The sequence below is a fragment of the Phalacrocorax aristotelis genome, chromosome 1, assembly GCF_949628215.1.
Source record: "Phalacrocorax aristotelis chromosome 1, bGulAri2.1, whole genome shotgun sequence".
Taxonomy (NCBI): Eukaryota; Metazoa; Chordata; class Aves; order Suliformes; family Phalacrocoracidae; genus Phalacrocorax; species Phalacrocorax aristotelis.
In genome coordinates, this window is record NC_134276.1 from 105987376 (window position 1) to 106003448 (window position 16073).

General features: G+C 37.9%; 1 protein-coding gene across 1 annotated transcript in view; it reads right to left on the bottom strand.

The window, feature by feature from the left end:
• Window positions 1-16073, bottom strand: part of GABPA (GA binding protein transcription factor subunit alpha) — a 28253-nt gene that overhangs the window by 3630 nt on the left and 8550 nt on the right. The window contains exons 5-9 of the mRNA XM_075101522.1: window positions 12625-12870; window positions 7911-8105; window positions 7052-7108; window positions 5860-6000; window positions 4302-4494 (exon numbers count right to left, since the gene is read on the bottom strand). Coding sequence (XP_074957623.1) covers window positions 4302-4494; window positions 5860-6000; window positions 7052-7108; window positions 7911-8105; window positions 12625-12870 — 832 coding nt within the window. The remainder of the gene's footprint in view (window positions 1-4301; window positions 4495-5859; window positions 6001-7051; window positions 7109-7910; window positions 8106-12624; window positions 12871-16073) is intronic.

Here is a 16073-nt window from a genome sequence, read left to right on the forward strand (position 1 = left end):
CACTGTACTCCAGAGACATTATAAAACTTTAGGTGATACCAGTAAAACAGGAGTTAGAATTTTACAGTTTTGTTGCTGATCTTGTCTCACTGCAAGCATTAATAGAAGGCGTGGCATGTTTCTCATTCGTAAAACCTAAGTGGCTGGGACATAACTTGCACTTGATGAGCTTAATAAGCTTGTGATAAATTAAAAAAAAGCAAAACCAAACAACCAAATAAACAAACAGAAAATAAAACCATTTGATTTCCTCAAAACCATCACCCAAATGTAGTACAAATGAGCCCAGATTTAATGACTGTCTAAAACTCAGTCCTCTGAGTGTCACGCTTGTAAGGCAAAGATGATTCTCATTCACCAGCAAAATTAAGTCAATTAAAAGACTGACTTCTGCCTCCTAGCTCTAGTAGAAGAGGGGTAAGTTACTAAGACTCCAACTACATTTCTTCAGACACCTCAAATTCTGGGAAAAAAAAAAGCCTTTTAATTTCTTACTTTTGAGGATCTAAGCAACAGGACCAAAGCAAAGACAGGATGAGAGTTAGACTATGTAGAAAAAAATGTTGGCAAGCCAGTTTGCTACTGATATCATGCAAGAAGCCACAGAGAGGTCTGTTACGGAGTAGAAGAACTCTCAGAATAGCTTGCTGTTGGTCTGTGCGTAAATAAAGTTTAGTTTGTTTGCCAAAGCTCTCCTTTACCTTTCTCCTGAACGACATACAGCTATATAAAAGCCGCCTCTTCAGTCCTCTTCTCCTCATTCCACCCTCCATGGTAACACCTGTGCCTCCCTCAACTCCCCTCCATTTTCTTCTCCACATCCTTGTGCTTGCTCTTAAACACTACTCCACTGCTACCCAGCACGTCTCCGTGCCAGCCCTATCCTCCAAAGCACCTTCTTGCACCAGCTGAAGGATCTGTTGCTTTATGGTGCCATCACATTCAGCCTCCTAGTGAGGCAGTGAGGTTTAGTCCTAACAGGTGAGATGAACCCTGTAACCTAGGAGGTGGGATGGTAATTTATGTTCAACTTTGAAGCACAGTCTTGCAGCACTGTGCAGAATTGGGAAAGGATGAGCGATATTCTGGTGTATCCCTTGCACATGAAGTACAGTATAGCTTAGAGAAAAACAGTATCGTTCAGAGTGCGGGAACACTGGGCAGGCATCCGTGTTGAATGTGACAGGGTACTGGACATAGAGAAACTCTGGAACTGGGAGCTGTGCTCACCTGGATCAATATGAAGCATCCGCAGACAGCCAGAGTCTGTAAAATGTGCCGTGTCATATATCAAGTGTCACCGGCCAAAACTTTTTAAAAGTTATTTAACTCTGTATAGGCATTTACATTTTTTGTACAATCCTGTACAGTAATGCCTGTCTCAAAATAATGCTGTAGAAGACTCAATAGATTTCTTCAAATCATTAGGCTGCATTACTGATATGATCAGAAAGGAAAAGGACCACAAGAAATTATTCTGCATTTATGCAAGGGCCCAAATCCATGCAAGATTACCACATCTTGTGCTAGAAACTCTCAAGTTAGAATTGCGGCAATGTGGCGAGAGGATTTTTTCAGTATTATGTTGAATGCGTTTCTGATTACAGCATTGGTTTATTCAAAAATGTAGAAAGGTAAAAATAAGTAAATACCGATGGAACTTTACAACACCTTAGTTACTGGAATGTTCCGAGTCACATGAAAACTTTGTTTCAGAATAATACAGGAGATAGATTCTTTTTCTTCAAGTCTCACTTCCCTACTGGATAACTAAGCAGATGTTGTAAAGCTGCTCTTCTGTTTTTCACCCTGCCCTAGTTTCCGTACTGCCTTGCTTTCCTACAGCTGGGTAGAAGAGCTACCACAGTTCTCAATAATATCAATGTCGTTTTCTGTATTAACCAAGAATTGATACACTAATTTCAGTGGAGTAGCAAACAAAACATATTACCATTTAGTAAAACTTTAGCTTGGCAACAGTGTTTATCATGGGAGTAGCAAGAGGCATTAAATATCCCTTCAGACATTCAAGTGTTAGAAAACATGTCAATATTGATGCAGCTGCCAAAATGGCAACGTTTTAAGGAATGTGATTTCTGTAATTCTGTGACTAAAATATAAATGCAAAACTCCTCTAATAGTGATTTATGCAAATTACTGTGCAGACATCTGTTTAATATCCCACTGATAAGAACATTATTCTAAAGTTCTTCAGCTGCCTTTGACATCTTCTGCAGAGTTTGTTGGCAAAACCCAAAAACCATCAGCATCATTTACATCATTTTTATGTTCCGGAAAGTTTTCACATACCCCTTCAGTACACAAACTCATAGATGCACAAAAACAGGTTGGAAATACGGGAATGGTATCGCAACAGTACAGGCTGGGGAGCAGCTCTACTGGAAAGGCCTCGCTTTGGCCAGGAGGTTGGACCAGAGACCTCCTGAGGCCCTTCCCACCCAAGGGATTCTGTGATCCTACCATAAAAGTAACATTGTAATTTAATATATAAATAATGAAAGAACAGCCATACAAGACCAGACAAAAGATCTATCTAGAAGAGGATATTGATGCCCACAAGAGGACGCCTAAGAAAAAGCATTAGAGTAAGCATATATCAATGCTCTTCCTTGCTTTCAATGATCTGAGGCTTAGGAACTTCTGGAAGTTGCATCTTTCCATACCTAGCATGCTTCAAAATATTTCTTTTTCATTAATCGCTCCACTTTCCTCTTGAACCCCTAAAATAATTCTGGCACCCACAATGCTGTGCCTAAAGAAGTTACAAGACAAACAAAAGGGTATAGTTAAGCTGTGTATCTGATGCCTGCCAGTTTCTTCCGATGCCTCCTGTTCATGCAAATGAGATATGGAGCAGTGATTCTTTACTGACTCTATGCCATTCATGGTCTTCTAGACTTCCATCTCCCCCAGTTAAAGTACTCTTTCAGCATATTGCATACTGATGTTATTTAAATCCTCCCTAAAAGACTAAAGAAAGCCAGAATACAGTAACTTTACCATCATTTTTCACAGAGGTATTTTTAAACAGAAGTTGATTTTTTTTAAACAATGCTAGATGAGTTTACTTCCTTTAAAAAAACAAAACCAAACCCAATGCAGCCAAAAGTGGAAATGGTGAAAAGTAGATCTTATGTCTCAGACTTCAACCAATATACAACTTCACTCACATAAAGAGTTCCTAAAACTCCTTATATAATTTGCAGGATTAGGCAATAAATACCTTTCCTGAAAACTAATCAAGAGAAATAGATTTAACCTATCAGAACAAGAAATTAGAAGTTCGATCTTTATGATTTCAGAGAACTTGCATGAATCTTCAAATGATTCCAGAGGCCAAAGTAATCAAGGAGAAAATTCTACAATCCAGGAACTTGCATTCTTCCCCCTCCCCAAGCACATCACCTACAGTGATTCAATAATACAAGTCCTTCTTACCAACGTCAAACTACAAAATCACGACGGAATGAAGACAGCCTGAAACCCTTCCATTTCTTCAGTTCACTATGTTGGAATCACAACAACTGTTGAAACTTACCTGTCAACTGTATTTTTCAATTTAACATCTCTACCGTAAGGACAATGGAACCGAGCAATGAATATTTGAACTTAGAAGAAGTTTTGTTACATACATAAAAAAATTGTTACATACAGAAAACGACTAACGATTATATAATTACAGAAAAGTATCCACTTTGTACCATAACAAAAGCAACAGAAACACTAACAAGTAAACTGTAAAATACAAAAAAAAGCCCAGAGTATTCACATATTTCTGTATCTTTCACCAAAAATCAAGATTGTTTGGCACACTACTGAAAGTGTAAATGCTGAAGATACATCAAAAAGAAATATATTTCTGAAAGTGAGCTACCCAAATTAACTATGATTTCAGTGTTCAGTGATCTTGAAAAAAGAAAATACGTTTTCACGAAGTTATTGTACTAGCTTCTTAAAAAACAAGAAAAACACCCAACAAATACCTTGCCCCTGAGACTACTATAGAATCATAGAATCATTAAGGTTGAAAGAGACCTCTAGGATCATCAAGTCCAACCGTTAACCCAACACTACCACGTCTCCTAAACCATGCCCTGAAGTGCCACATCTACACGTCTTTTCAACACCTCAGTATGATCTGATGGGAAGGAGCAGCTTCAGAGGATCTGTTTATCCCTTTACTAAAAAAAGCCACAAGTCTTGCATTATGATAGTTAAGAATAAAGTAGCCAAGTGGAAGCAAATCATTTCATACCTGATCAGTTCCTAAAGTTTCTTACCTCAAAGCCCGACTAAGCTTCTCATAGTTCATCGTGGGTTTGTTTTTGCGCTGCCCCCATTTTTGTGCAACCAGTTCAGGTTGATTCAATTTAAACTCTCCTTCATCGCCAACCCAAGAAATACAGTCCCGAGCATCTTTGTCAGTGAGAAGTTCTAATAAAAACTGCCACAGCTGGATCTGGCCATTGTTTCCTGTTGAAATAGCGATAACAAGATCCATCTCAATTAGTCCTTTTTATGTTCCCCTCATAACTAAACATTTTCAACCAGTATATTAAAGCAGACCAACACAGAATATACGATGGAAGGAAAACTTGCATTTAATTAACTACTTCTAATTATTCTTTTGTAAAGATCTTCCTGCTGTCATCAGTATTAAACTATTGAAAATGAAACTGATGAATACAGAAACAAAATAATCAAGATTTTCTCATAAATATGTCCCTAAAACTTACAAAAAAAAAGTTACGTAGCACTACACATAGTCATTTAGACACATATCTATCCCTAAAATAGAACAGATTTAGCAAGAGCTGCTTATTCCTTTTCAGGCATACACACACACATATATATGTAATAAAAGTTGGGTCTTTTTTTAAAAATAGTTTTATCTTCAATTTTCAACATGAAATACTGGAAATTTAAAACGCCCCAAACTTCAGCTTTTGTCAGTATAACATCTTTCATATCCAATCATTAACATTCCTTTTTTACTCAAGTACCTGCAGTTAAATTCCTAAATTCTCAATGAGATACGGATAGCAGAACTAATGTCTAAAGGGGAAAACACAAAGTATTCCCCACTGATGTCAGCCAATAAAATCTTAGCCTAAGAATCCTGAATGACAACATAATAGACTTCTATGAAGAGTCTAGAACAAATTAAAATTCAAGGGAAAGGAGAAGAAAGGATTTAACAGAAAAATTCACAACAGTGGAGAGAACCAAAGCAAAAAGGACAGCAAGAAAAAGATAAAGAAATTAAGATGAGTTATTAATAATCAGATTATGTATGAATAACAGTAATTCCAAAAATAAACTGCAGGTTTAGTGTGCAGTTTTCCACAGGTGCATTTGTTTCACAAAACAAGAAGTCTGAAACTTGCTAAATTCTAAAGTCACCAAACTGGGGGGGCAGGACAAGGATGAAGAGAGGAACAACTAGAGCAAGCGGTAGCTACGCTAGGATTCTACAACAATTTATCTTCTCCCCTTTCTGCAAATGGAGAGTGGAAAGGAGTTAAAAGCTTGAATAAATGCTATGCAGTGGTTTGAGAGGACAGACTGTTAAGCGATAGGAAGAGAAACAATTTTATGCATTTTATTTATGCAGGACTCAAAAGCTGTGGCACCATGTTAACACAGTGCCTCTGTGAGCTAACTGACCTGCCAGGTCTGCACGTTCTCATGATATATTTTGTAGCTACAGTCCCCTTCATACCACACGGACTTCTACAAACCTCACACTTGGTGACAAAGATATGTTCTACAATGCTGTAATTCAAATTAATGGTAAGTGTTTACTGCATCTGCATTTAAAAATAATGGAGACAGTACCTGTTCTGTTCCCAGGGGAACTTCTGTCTTCCCCAGAGATCCTTGGAGCTCTCTGTACTTTAGCTGCCTTTGCACTGCTGTTTATTACTTTAATGGTGGTTGGGGTAGCAGGCTGTACAGATGCTGGAATAATCTGCACAGCTGTAAAGCAGAGAACATTGCAGAACGTCAATTATAAACTGCTGGTACAGAAATAGGCATATATTATTTATTACCTGCATTATCATAATACCCAGGAACTAGTTTTTTCCTTTGCTAAGACGACACACTGTACAAGTCACAATGCTAAGAATAATTCAAAGACCTTTTTCCTCTTACAGTGGAAATTGTGGTGTTAGACTCGTAGAGATGCCACATTACAGATAAAACATCAGCTTTAGTTTTCTATCATGTGTATTACATGCTTCCATGAAACAAAAAAAACCCTCTCGTGCCTTCATTTTCATCTTTATGCTGTTTCCATATGATCTACCCTAATGCACTTTTCTCTATAGCCACTGTACAACCCTCCACACCTGCCATTCAAACAGCAATTAAATATCCTTCTATTGCAATGGTATAAGAGGATGCAAATGCCCCACTCTAGGTGGCTTTAACTAGACACAACCCCAGGCTGTAATACGTGGTCTATCTATTTAACATATAAGCTGCTTCCAACTCTTCTGAAAATTGATTCATTTTAATAATTGATGCCATTGCTTCAGCTGGAAGAATGAGTTTCAAATAACTGGAAGGTTACTTTAATGTATTTTTTTTACTACGGTTTCTAAGCAAGTCCTCTCTTCCACACTCCCTCTCTCAGTTTTTGGGAATGCTTTCTTTTGAAAGAGTAACACTGTAATGTATCTATTCATTAATGCAATATATAACCTAAAAAACCCAGAACAGCTCAAGAGCTCAAATATGTATCCTAGAGAGCTTATCTCAAGAGAGTGGAAAACCTATCATCCAAAATAGGGGTTATAAAACTTCCATAGTTCAGGTCATACTCCACATTCCAGCCAGTAACAAAATATCGAGAAACCCAACGTTTTGCTTTGAAGTTTAAAATATGCCCTGCTCCCCTCACCAAGGAAATCACTCAAGAGAGTAGTTTTCCTAAATATTGTACTATTACAGCGTTGAACCAAAGTAGAGCGCTAAGCTTGCAAACAGTTAATTGTGTGAATTAACTGCTGGCAGAGGTACTTACGCTGATCAATAGTAACAGTTGCTATTTCTCCAGAATGTTCTTGGCTAGCCAACACATCTGCAAAATAGAAAAAAATATACTAAGTTTTTAACTAACCCACAAATTCCAGATCAGTTGAAGATCAAAAACTTTCATATTTCAGAGAGGAAAAAAGTCAAAATTTGGTATCAGTTTGCAAGAGACGATCTTGCAAGGTCATAGTCTTATGATTAGAGACATTTAACATCTGTCATTCAATTTTTAGAAATAAAGATGCATATGGTGAATTTCAAGGTGTCTTATGCATTCTCCATCCCCTAAACCCTTTAGCTGTGTCATGTAAATGAAGATGGAAAGAGTTTTCAGTCTGCCAAGTTACATCCAAGCATGGTAAATCTGAAATGCACATATAAATTATTGTATTACACACATACAATGCATCCCTTACTGGTTGTGTTGTGTACAATCTAAGGATTTCATTGCCCATGCTTAATAACCTTCACTTCTATATGACACAGAGATGTACATTAAATAACTCAAAATCAATATTTAATTATAAAACTGTCAAATTCAGGAGATGCACAAACTAAAAATCTTTATTAAAACAAAGGAGGAATCATCAGTCACTACTTCCCCCCTATTAGCTATAAAGTTTGATGAAAGACAGGCAAGCAGTGTTTAGTATGCAGTCATGCTTCATAACAGCAGACACTCTCACTAATACCTCCTGTTATCTTGTATTGATGCCCTCATTTTTACTGCCAATATTAAATGGAGGAAAAACAACTGCTCACAGTTGCTTTCATCTTTAAAGAAGGGGGGGGAAGAGAGAAGAGGGAGGGGGAATAAGTGAAGTCAGTTACAGAAAAATCTCCCATACACTTCCGAAGAAGCTCCAAATGGCTCCAAAGGATTTCTCCCCGTGGCACACGCTGGAAGAAGTCTTCTTGACTGAGGATGCAGAGCTCCCGCCCAGGAATGCTGAGCGCATTGAGGTCAATGTCAGTCATGCTGAACTCCTTCATCACCCACACTGCCCAGTGGAGCACTTGGTCTGTCGACCACTGCACTGGATCTGGGAAAAGAGAGACAAAACTGCAAGTCAGTTGTCATATACTGCAAGGTTCCTCCTCGCTGAAGATACAGAGCTAGTTCTCACTATAACTGACAACAAGAATGAAATACAAGTGGCTACTGATCGACAGCATTCAAGCAAGCATAATGCAGAGTTCACTTTTTGTATGACCTTTCCTGAAGGCCTTTTACAAAACTTTATTTAGGGGGTTCTTGTTATCTCTCTATTTGTTTAGTTTTTAAGAAGGGCCTGCTTCTAGGCCAGTCAGTGCTGCTATTCGGTTGAAGTCCAACGATGGTATGCTTTCAATTATATAACAACTTCTGTAAAAGACAACGCATTATGTCAAGAAGTGTAGTTACCATGACCAAATCTGACTGGATGGAAAGTTTGACTCCTCTTAAAATGCTAATGGAGTGGTGTTGCTTGGTGGGGAAATGCAAAGGGCAAAAAAGGGATTTTCTTTAGCAAAAGCTTCTACATCAGAACTATGCCTGACATTTCTCAAACACAGAAAAAAATTATTTTTCTTTTTCTATAGGTCTTTAATTTCAAAGTGAGTAGTCTCTCTCACACCAGGATGCTCTCCCCCAAATATGCTGATCAGCATCTGATTATGATGAAATTTTACATTTTAAACTCATTCACATTATCCCAGTTTCTAAACTATTTAAAATCACGATCATACTAGGTTTGGCTGGGATGGAATTATTTTCTTCATAGCAACCCACATGGTCCTGTGTTTTAGGTTGGTGACCAGAAGAGTCTTGGTAATGTGTTGATTTTTTAGCTACTGCTGAGCAGTGCTTGTACAGAGTCAAGGCATGAGCAACTAAAGCCCTAGAGGTGGGATGTGAGTCCCCTGAAATGGAAAAAGGCTCAGGAGATGGGCAAGGAAGTGCCCATACAGCTCAGAGAATAATGCAAAGAAGCTGACTTTATCTCAATAAAAAGGAGGTGGAGGCCTTTGTTTTAGATAAACAGCTACCAACAGCTGAGTGAAACAATTGGTGGTATAAAGGTCCCCCTGAGTCAGCCACACCAGCATGGGGGGAGCAAATACATAGCTCAGCCCAACACAGAATACACAAACTAGACAAGTAACAAAGGAATTTTTAAGAAAGAAATGGGCTTGGGCTGGTTTCAACCCACATATTCTTCCTGGCAACTGGGGACACCCAACATCATGATGGTGAGCGTATTATATAGAGAATCACTTTGGCATTGTGATTCAACAGTGTATTGCAATTGCTCTATTTTTCTAAGCGTAACTTACTGTTGTATTGTGCTTTTAGCATAATTTGTATCACTCTGCTAAATCAGAAATCTCATGTAACATCAACCATCTTCAAGTAAATTTGATGTTAAACTTTACACTCTCCAAACACGGAATATCTAAAAGAACTTCGTCAGAGACTATTGGAATCTGACAGGAGGCTGTCTGTTTCTCACTCAGCCATCCCAGCAAGTAGGCTGGGGGTGCACAAGAAATTGGGAGGGGCCACAGCCAGGACAGCTTATTAAATTATCTTTATCTTGACCCACAAATTTTTTTTTTAAACCTGCTTTGGCCCTTTTGATTCTTTCCCCCATGCCTCTGGAGGGGAAGTGAGCAACTGACTGGATGGCAGCTCACCTGCCAGCTGGGGTCAACCCACCACTTGGGTGGGCTAATAAACATGCACAAGAGCGTGAGTGTGCGCAGTAAGTGTAGTACACCACATCTAGATAGACCACATTAAACAAACTTTTAAACTAAGACTCGATACAATAGGACTCAGTGCACGCCTGTATATGAATCAGACAAGCCATGGCATCAAGTTTTGGGGTGCCTGTTTGACATTTCAACAGAACACAACATGCATATCACTTAAATGCCAATGCCAAACACGTAAGTATAGACAACTCACACAGCAGAGGAACATACAGGAACGGTAATAAATAATCAGCTCAAAATACATGCAATACATTATTTGTTGAGTCAAGACATTTTAACATAAAAAGTTTTTGTTTCAAGGAGTATTAGTTTGAAGAAGCTCGACAGAGGATGGGTAAATCTAAACATCTTCTTCAAAACTTGTTTTAATATATTGCTTACAGATTTAACAATGTCAATGAGTATGAACTGGAAATGGAAACTAAAGCGGGGATATTTACTTCCACTGTCTCAAGGGCAAAAAACAGGAGCAGAACAGTTATGTATATTTAAGTTACGATATCACAAACAGATGCCACCTTGACAAGGTTTTATTTTAAGCATTAAAGAAAGCAAAGCTTTCCAAGTCTATAAACATTATCTAGGAGCCAAATTCCATTTTGCTTAATAAAGGCCGGTAACATTGCATAACTTTTCACTGATGCTACCCAAAACCATGCAATGTAATCCTTTGGGAAAAGCCACACCAAAAGGATTTTGGTTTTCAAAATGTTATCAGCAGTTAAGTTTCATCAAAAAGCTGTTAATTTGTTCTCATTGACAGAACATAATCTGCAAGGTAACATGAATCATTGTTTTCTCTAACCAATTCCACGGTTTCCAAGCTTTCTGCTGGCCCCTTTTCTGGCTGTATTTCTCACACCAATTAATATTTTCCTTCTTCCTAGGGACCTCTGCAATGGTACCAAATTTTTGGATTCTATTAGCAGAAATACCTTTAACAGCTAAGAATTTCTCACCTCTAGTAAAACCCACCAAAACATAACACAAAGGGAAAGCCACAACATTTTAAAGACTGCTAAAAGCTAATTTTCCATTTGCAGCAACACAGAGAAAACTGTAAGGATGAAGATACTGAACCACTACCTTTCTGTGATAATTATTTATTGACTGCACCTGACTTTTAATATCAACATAACCTGTCTTTTGAAAACATTCCAGATTAATGATTCCAGATTAATGATTCCAGATTAATGATTCCAGATTAATGATTCCAGATTAATGATTCCAGATTAATGATTCCAGATTACTTCACAGAACGAAGCCTCACAACTCTTTGAAGGAAACTGGCTTCTTTTTTTATTTTTTAAGATTTATATTTATAAATGTTGGGGGTGTGTGTGTGTGAGGCTTTTTTGGGGGACTACATAAGAACCTTAAGAACATTCTTTATTCTCAGAAACTTCTGACTGTATCATAACACAGAACTTAGTGATGCCTTATTTCAACCTAAGTCCCTGCAATGTCAACTCAGATAACATTTAAAATTGTACTCTTTCTAGGAAGGCCGTTTAGCACATTTCTCTGGTATCAAGAGAACACTATTATTCTCAATACAGAGACGTCTGCCATAATAAACTACTATGATTTTCCTGGAAAATCTGCCCTCCCATGACACAAAAGACATTAGACTTAAAGTCACAGTTGTGGGTTATAGGATTTTCTTAAAACTTTAATAATGTTGCTGGCTTCAACAACATTATACAACATAGCAACAACATAGGTTTAAGTAATTTCCTTCTTATAGTAATGGGAGAGCATGTGGAAAAGTATCAGTCTGCTCCTGATAACACCTCACTTTTTTTTTTCCCCTCCAAACATTGTGTGTCAAATCCCTGATTATCAACAGACATAGCATGATGAAAACCATTGTGGAAGTGATTGCCAATAAGAATGAACAGGCATGAAAAAGCCATGGCTTTGGTTATCAAAAATACATTCAAAATACTGGCAAGCTACATGTCCTCCAAAGACCTGTGACTTCACTGGAATTCTTAAACACTTCCAAATATCCCACTTGCCAAATTTATTCCAGTTTTGCAGGTCTGCTTAGATACTACAGCTTCATGTGCTGAATATGCTTTGACAGTACATTTGTCCAAATCACAACAAGCAACTCAGCTGGATTATCTCCTCAATGTGATATAGGTCTAAAACCCACAGTTTCAGTTCAATCCTAAACAGGCATTCAGAGATGCTTTCTTTTTCTAAGCTAACATTATCAGCCTAAGTAACAACATTAATTCAAGAGATGATGATCTGCCAGAATACTTATGTTGTGTTCCGAATTATCTTTTTCCAGTATGTTGAAGTCAAGTATGGCTTTCCATGCAAAATCTGATTTAACACCATATTCAGCATCCTACAACCTATGAACAATTTGTTTCAGTATCTTTAGAGGCAACCCCCACCAAGTGCCAAGTCTAGTTCAAATTCAGACACACATGAAAGTGCTTTATCACTAGCATACACATTTTTAGGGAGGGGACGAAGAAGAAAACTGCTTTCTAAAAACTGCAGTGACAAGAAGGTTATCAAGCAAAAGGCACTATTTTAATAAAACTATTACAAGTGTTGATTCTACTTCTCTTTAGCCTACTCTTAGGCAGATACTTACATTGTACTTACCCATACCATAAGGAGCCTTCTCTGAAGTATTGGAGCACTTTCATTATATAACCAAAATTATCATTTATAAAAACACACCAATGCCCCAAATGAACAAAAGAACCCAGCCCCTTCCTGTACCTACACGTGTGCGCGCACACACACACACACACACACTGAGTCATGTATTATTACCATAGGGTATGCCAAGGCGTTCCTGCTCCTTTCGGTAGCCTTCCAACGCTGCAGCCCATCGTGTCACTTGTTCAGAGGTTTCATCTGAAATTGTTGTTATATGTTTCGTTCCGTCCAAGGTTATCACTTGAGCTTCCTCAACAAGGTGAGCTTCAGCCTCTGCATGATGAGCATCTGGATCAATGACTACCTCCACAGTCTCCACAGGCTTCACAATTTCAAGGATGTTTAACTTGGGCTCTATCCCTACGTATAGAAAGAACAAACACAAAACTTAAAGATAGCAGTGCAAATATGACAAAAACATTTTAAAGCTTTCTGATCAATAGGTGTTAGCATACTTTGGAAAGAAGCATGACACAAAAGCATCATCAAATTTCTGCAAGTGTCCTAAATTAGAATGACATCTTCTATTACGCAGTATATGCTTCAGTAAGGTGAATACAAAGCTGTCCCTCTTTCCTCCCCCAGTATTACAGCTTCCTGTTCTATTTAGGTGATCCATTTCACATATCTTGAACAGAATGTTCAGCACGTGGGCATAAAGAACAAGCATTTCGGTCTGTAAGAAATATACTGAACCAAAGTAAAAAAAAAAGATGCAAACCCAAAAAAAACCCCAGAGCAAACATGCACCTCTTTCCCCCATTCAGGAGGCATTTCTTTCAGCCTTTACAATATTTCCATGATATTTCTGGGGTCTACACACAGAAGTTAACATTTTCTTTCGGTACCCTGCAAGAGGCAGTGTGTTCAATAGCACGTTAAAAGAAAACTAAAAAATTCCTCGTGTTTTAAGCTTCATCAGCTATTCGTGTTTTGGTATTATGTCTATCATTTAAGATACTAGATCACAGAATTGCAAGAAACGTCTGTATCTGTTCTGCAGCAATAAAGAACACGTTCACTAATGCTACTAATGCTTTGTATCAACACCTTCTCTGCTGTCTTCTCAGAAGGTATTTTGTCCAACTGGTGCCTCACCAAATTTCTGACATTGTCTAGAATTGGCATTATAATATGCTAAACAGAAAAAAATTCTTTCAATTTTTGTGACATATAATATAATTTCCATTATAATAACTTAAAACCACACTTCTTTAAGGGATTTTTATCAAACACATTTGCACACTAAAAAAAAAAATATCTGTAAAATTCTATTTATTATGACTTGGAAAACCTCGACTAGGGTTAGGCAGTTGAAAGTAGGATTCACAGAACATCACATGGCTGGAATAACTTCAGTATCTTGTGATGTAAGGTATTGCTTTATGTCTGTCCCATCTAATTTATATTAAAGCTCAGCGTGAGATAGTAGGTTCTGTAGGCGATGAAGTTAAAACCTAAAACTACAATCCATTCATAGTTTTTAAGGGAAAACAAATGGAGCGCTTGCCTGTAGTATACGTAAGAACAAACCAAGTTCAGACAAGTATTCCTCTACACTTTAAAAGGAATTCAGCTTGAGAAAAAGGGAACACTACAAAGACCATAAAGTACAATATGTAGCAATATGAAATGGAGTGAACACAGATGTAGAAAACCAATAAGTGCCTGATTAGATGAAGAAACAAACTTGAAAAAGCAAACAAGTACCTTACTTAGGAGAGTGTTTTATCTAGGCCATCTAAGATTAACATGTGTAGCACAGGCTTGTTTTAAAGTCAGATAGAAATGGATAAGAGAAAACACTAAGGGTTAAGATTCTATTTTTGATCTTCAAAAAAGAAAGTAAAGAAACAAGATTCTAGAGAGGAATGTTTCACTATTGCTCAACAAAATAATTCACTGTCTTTCAAATAACTGCATGCCAAAAGAACTGCGAATGTACTGCTTTATCCATAGTGTAAACATGCAGATCAAAGTGATGAGATTCTGTAGAGGATCAGCTTATAAGTAAAAACGTTGTGAAGTAACAGTCTGCCACTGAACCTATTGCAACATTAGATCACCATTAATTCACTGGCTTTGTCAGCATCTCTTCTAACATGTCTCCTTTTACCTACTGCATAAGAAAACAGACATCCAGTCTTCCTTGGACAGCACATAAGTTATGGAACACAATGGGACAATGTCACGCACCCCAGAAGTATAAACTGGTACAAAACCTCAAGGTCATTTGCTATCAAGACATGTCCAGACGTTGCTGGTACAAGCCCCTTCACTGCTAATTGCCTGAAGCTAGAAAATACACTAGAGTTAAGACTGACCTACAGGCAACGAAATGTCCTGATTCTGGCTGTGGTTAATACTAGACATTAGTCAAACCACACCTTTAATCTAAATCAATATGTTTCATTACACTTACGAAGTGTTCCTTTACACACTAAAAATAAAAGCCTAGTTATTGCAAAAAAGAAAGTTTAGAAACCACCGCCAAGTGAAGTTACACACTTAAAACAGGACTCGGAATTCATCTACCTAAATCCAAAGAATCTTTTGTGCTTAACCACAACATAGTCCCCAAATTTGTGTAAGTATCTATAGTACAGCTACATACGCATGCTCAGAAATGCTCAAAGCAGCTAGACACCAACCTCCTATGTCAGTCAAGCATTTAAAAAGCAGGCGGAACAGCATCTGTTTGGGCAAATGTTAATCTAGCAGGTCTGTGAAACAGACAGAACTGAGCTCCACACAAACCGCAGTTACAGGCACTTTCATTCACAAACGTGGCCTTGACTCATTTAGATTTGTGTATGTGGTAACGAGCCACTTGAATGGCAGGTTAACTGGGCCACCTCTTCTTGTACTTTGCAAACAAGAAAGCAGAACTATACTGACCACCTCCATAACACACGTGTCTCTCCTATTGCTCAAACCAACCACCATCAGAGATCGCTGCTCTCAGTCGAGCCCTTTCAGCCTAGTATCTCTGTCTCCCACAATTCATCTGAAAGGAGTGTGGCATATACTTCCATTCAAGCTTGCCTTTACTCAGCTGATTAAGGAAGCAGAAAAAGCAAAAAAATATTTCTTCGGGCAACAGACTGCCAGTCAGACCTTCCACCTCTGAAGTTTCCCCCCCCCAAATTTCAACCTATGCCATATACCCAGCACTGGAATTTATAACCTGAAAAGTTTATCTTCCCTCCCCCCAACGCATTTTTTTTTCAAAGAAGAAAAAAGTAGTAATCAAGCAACTAAAGATAGGGTCAGAATCAATTTTCTCATATGTCAAGAAAAAAAACCACCTATCAACCATAGCCGCTTAAGAATGGCAAAATGTTAATCTGATATTATCTATAGTCAGACAGGCAGGAGAAAGCCTTGATCAGATAACTTGTGCCTGGGTAAGAGAAAAAAGAAAAAAAATTAAAAAGCCACAAACAGAAAAAATGTTTGCTACGGAGGTCTTCAGAATTAAAGATTTTTCAAATTCTTTGACATACAATGCAATGCAGTTACTCAGATCTCCACAGACTTGCAAGAGGTTTAGTTTAGAGCAG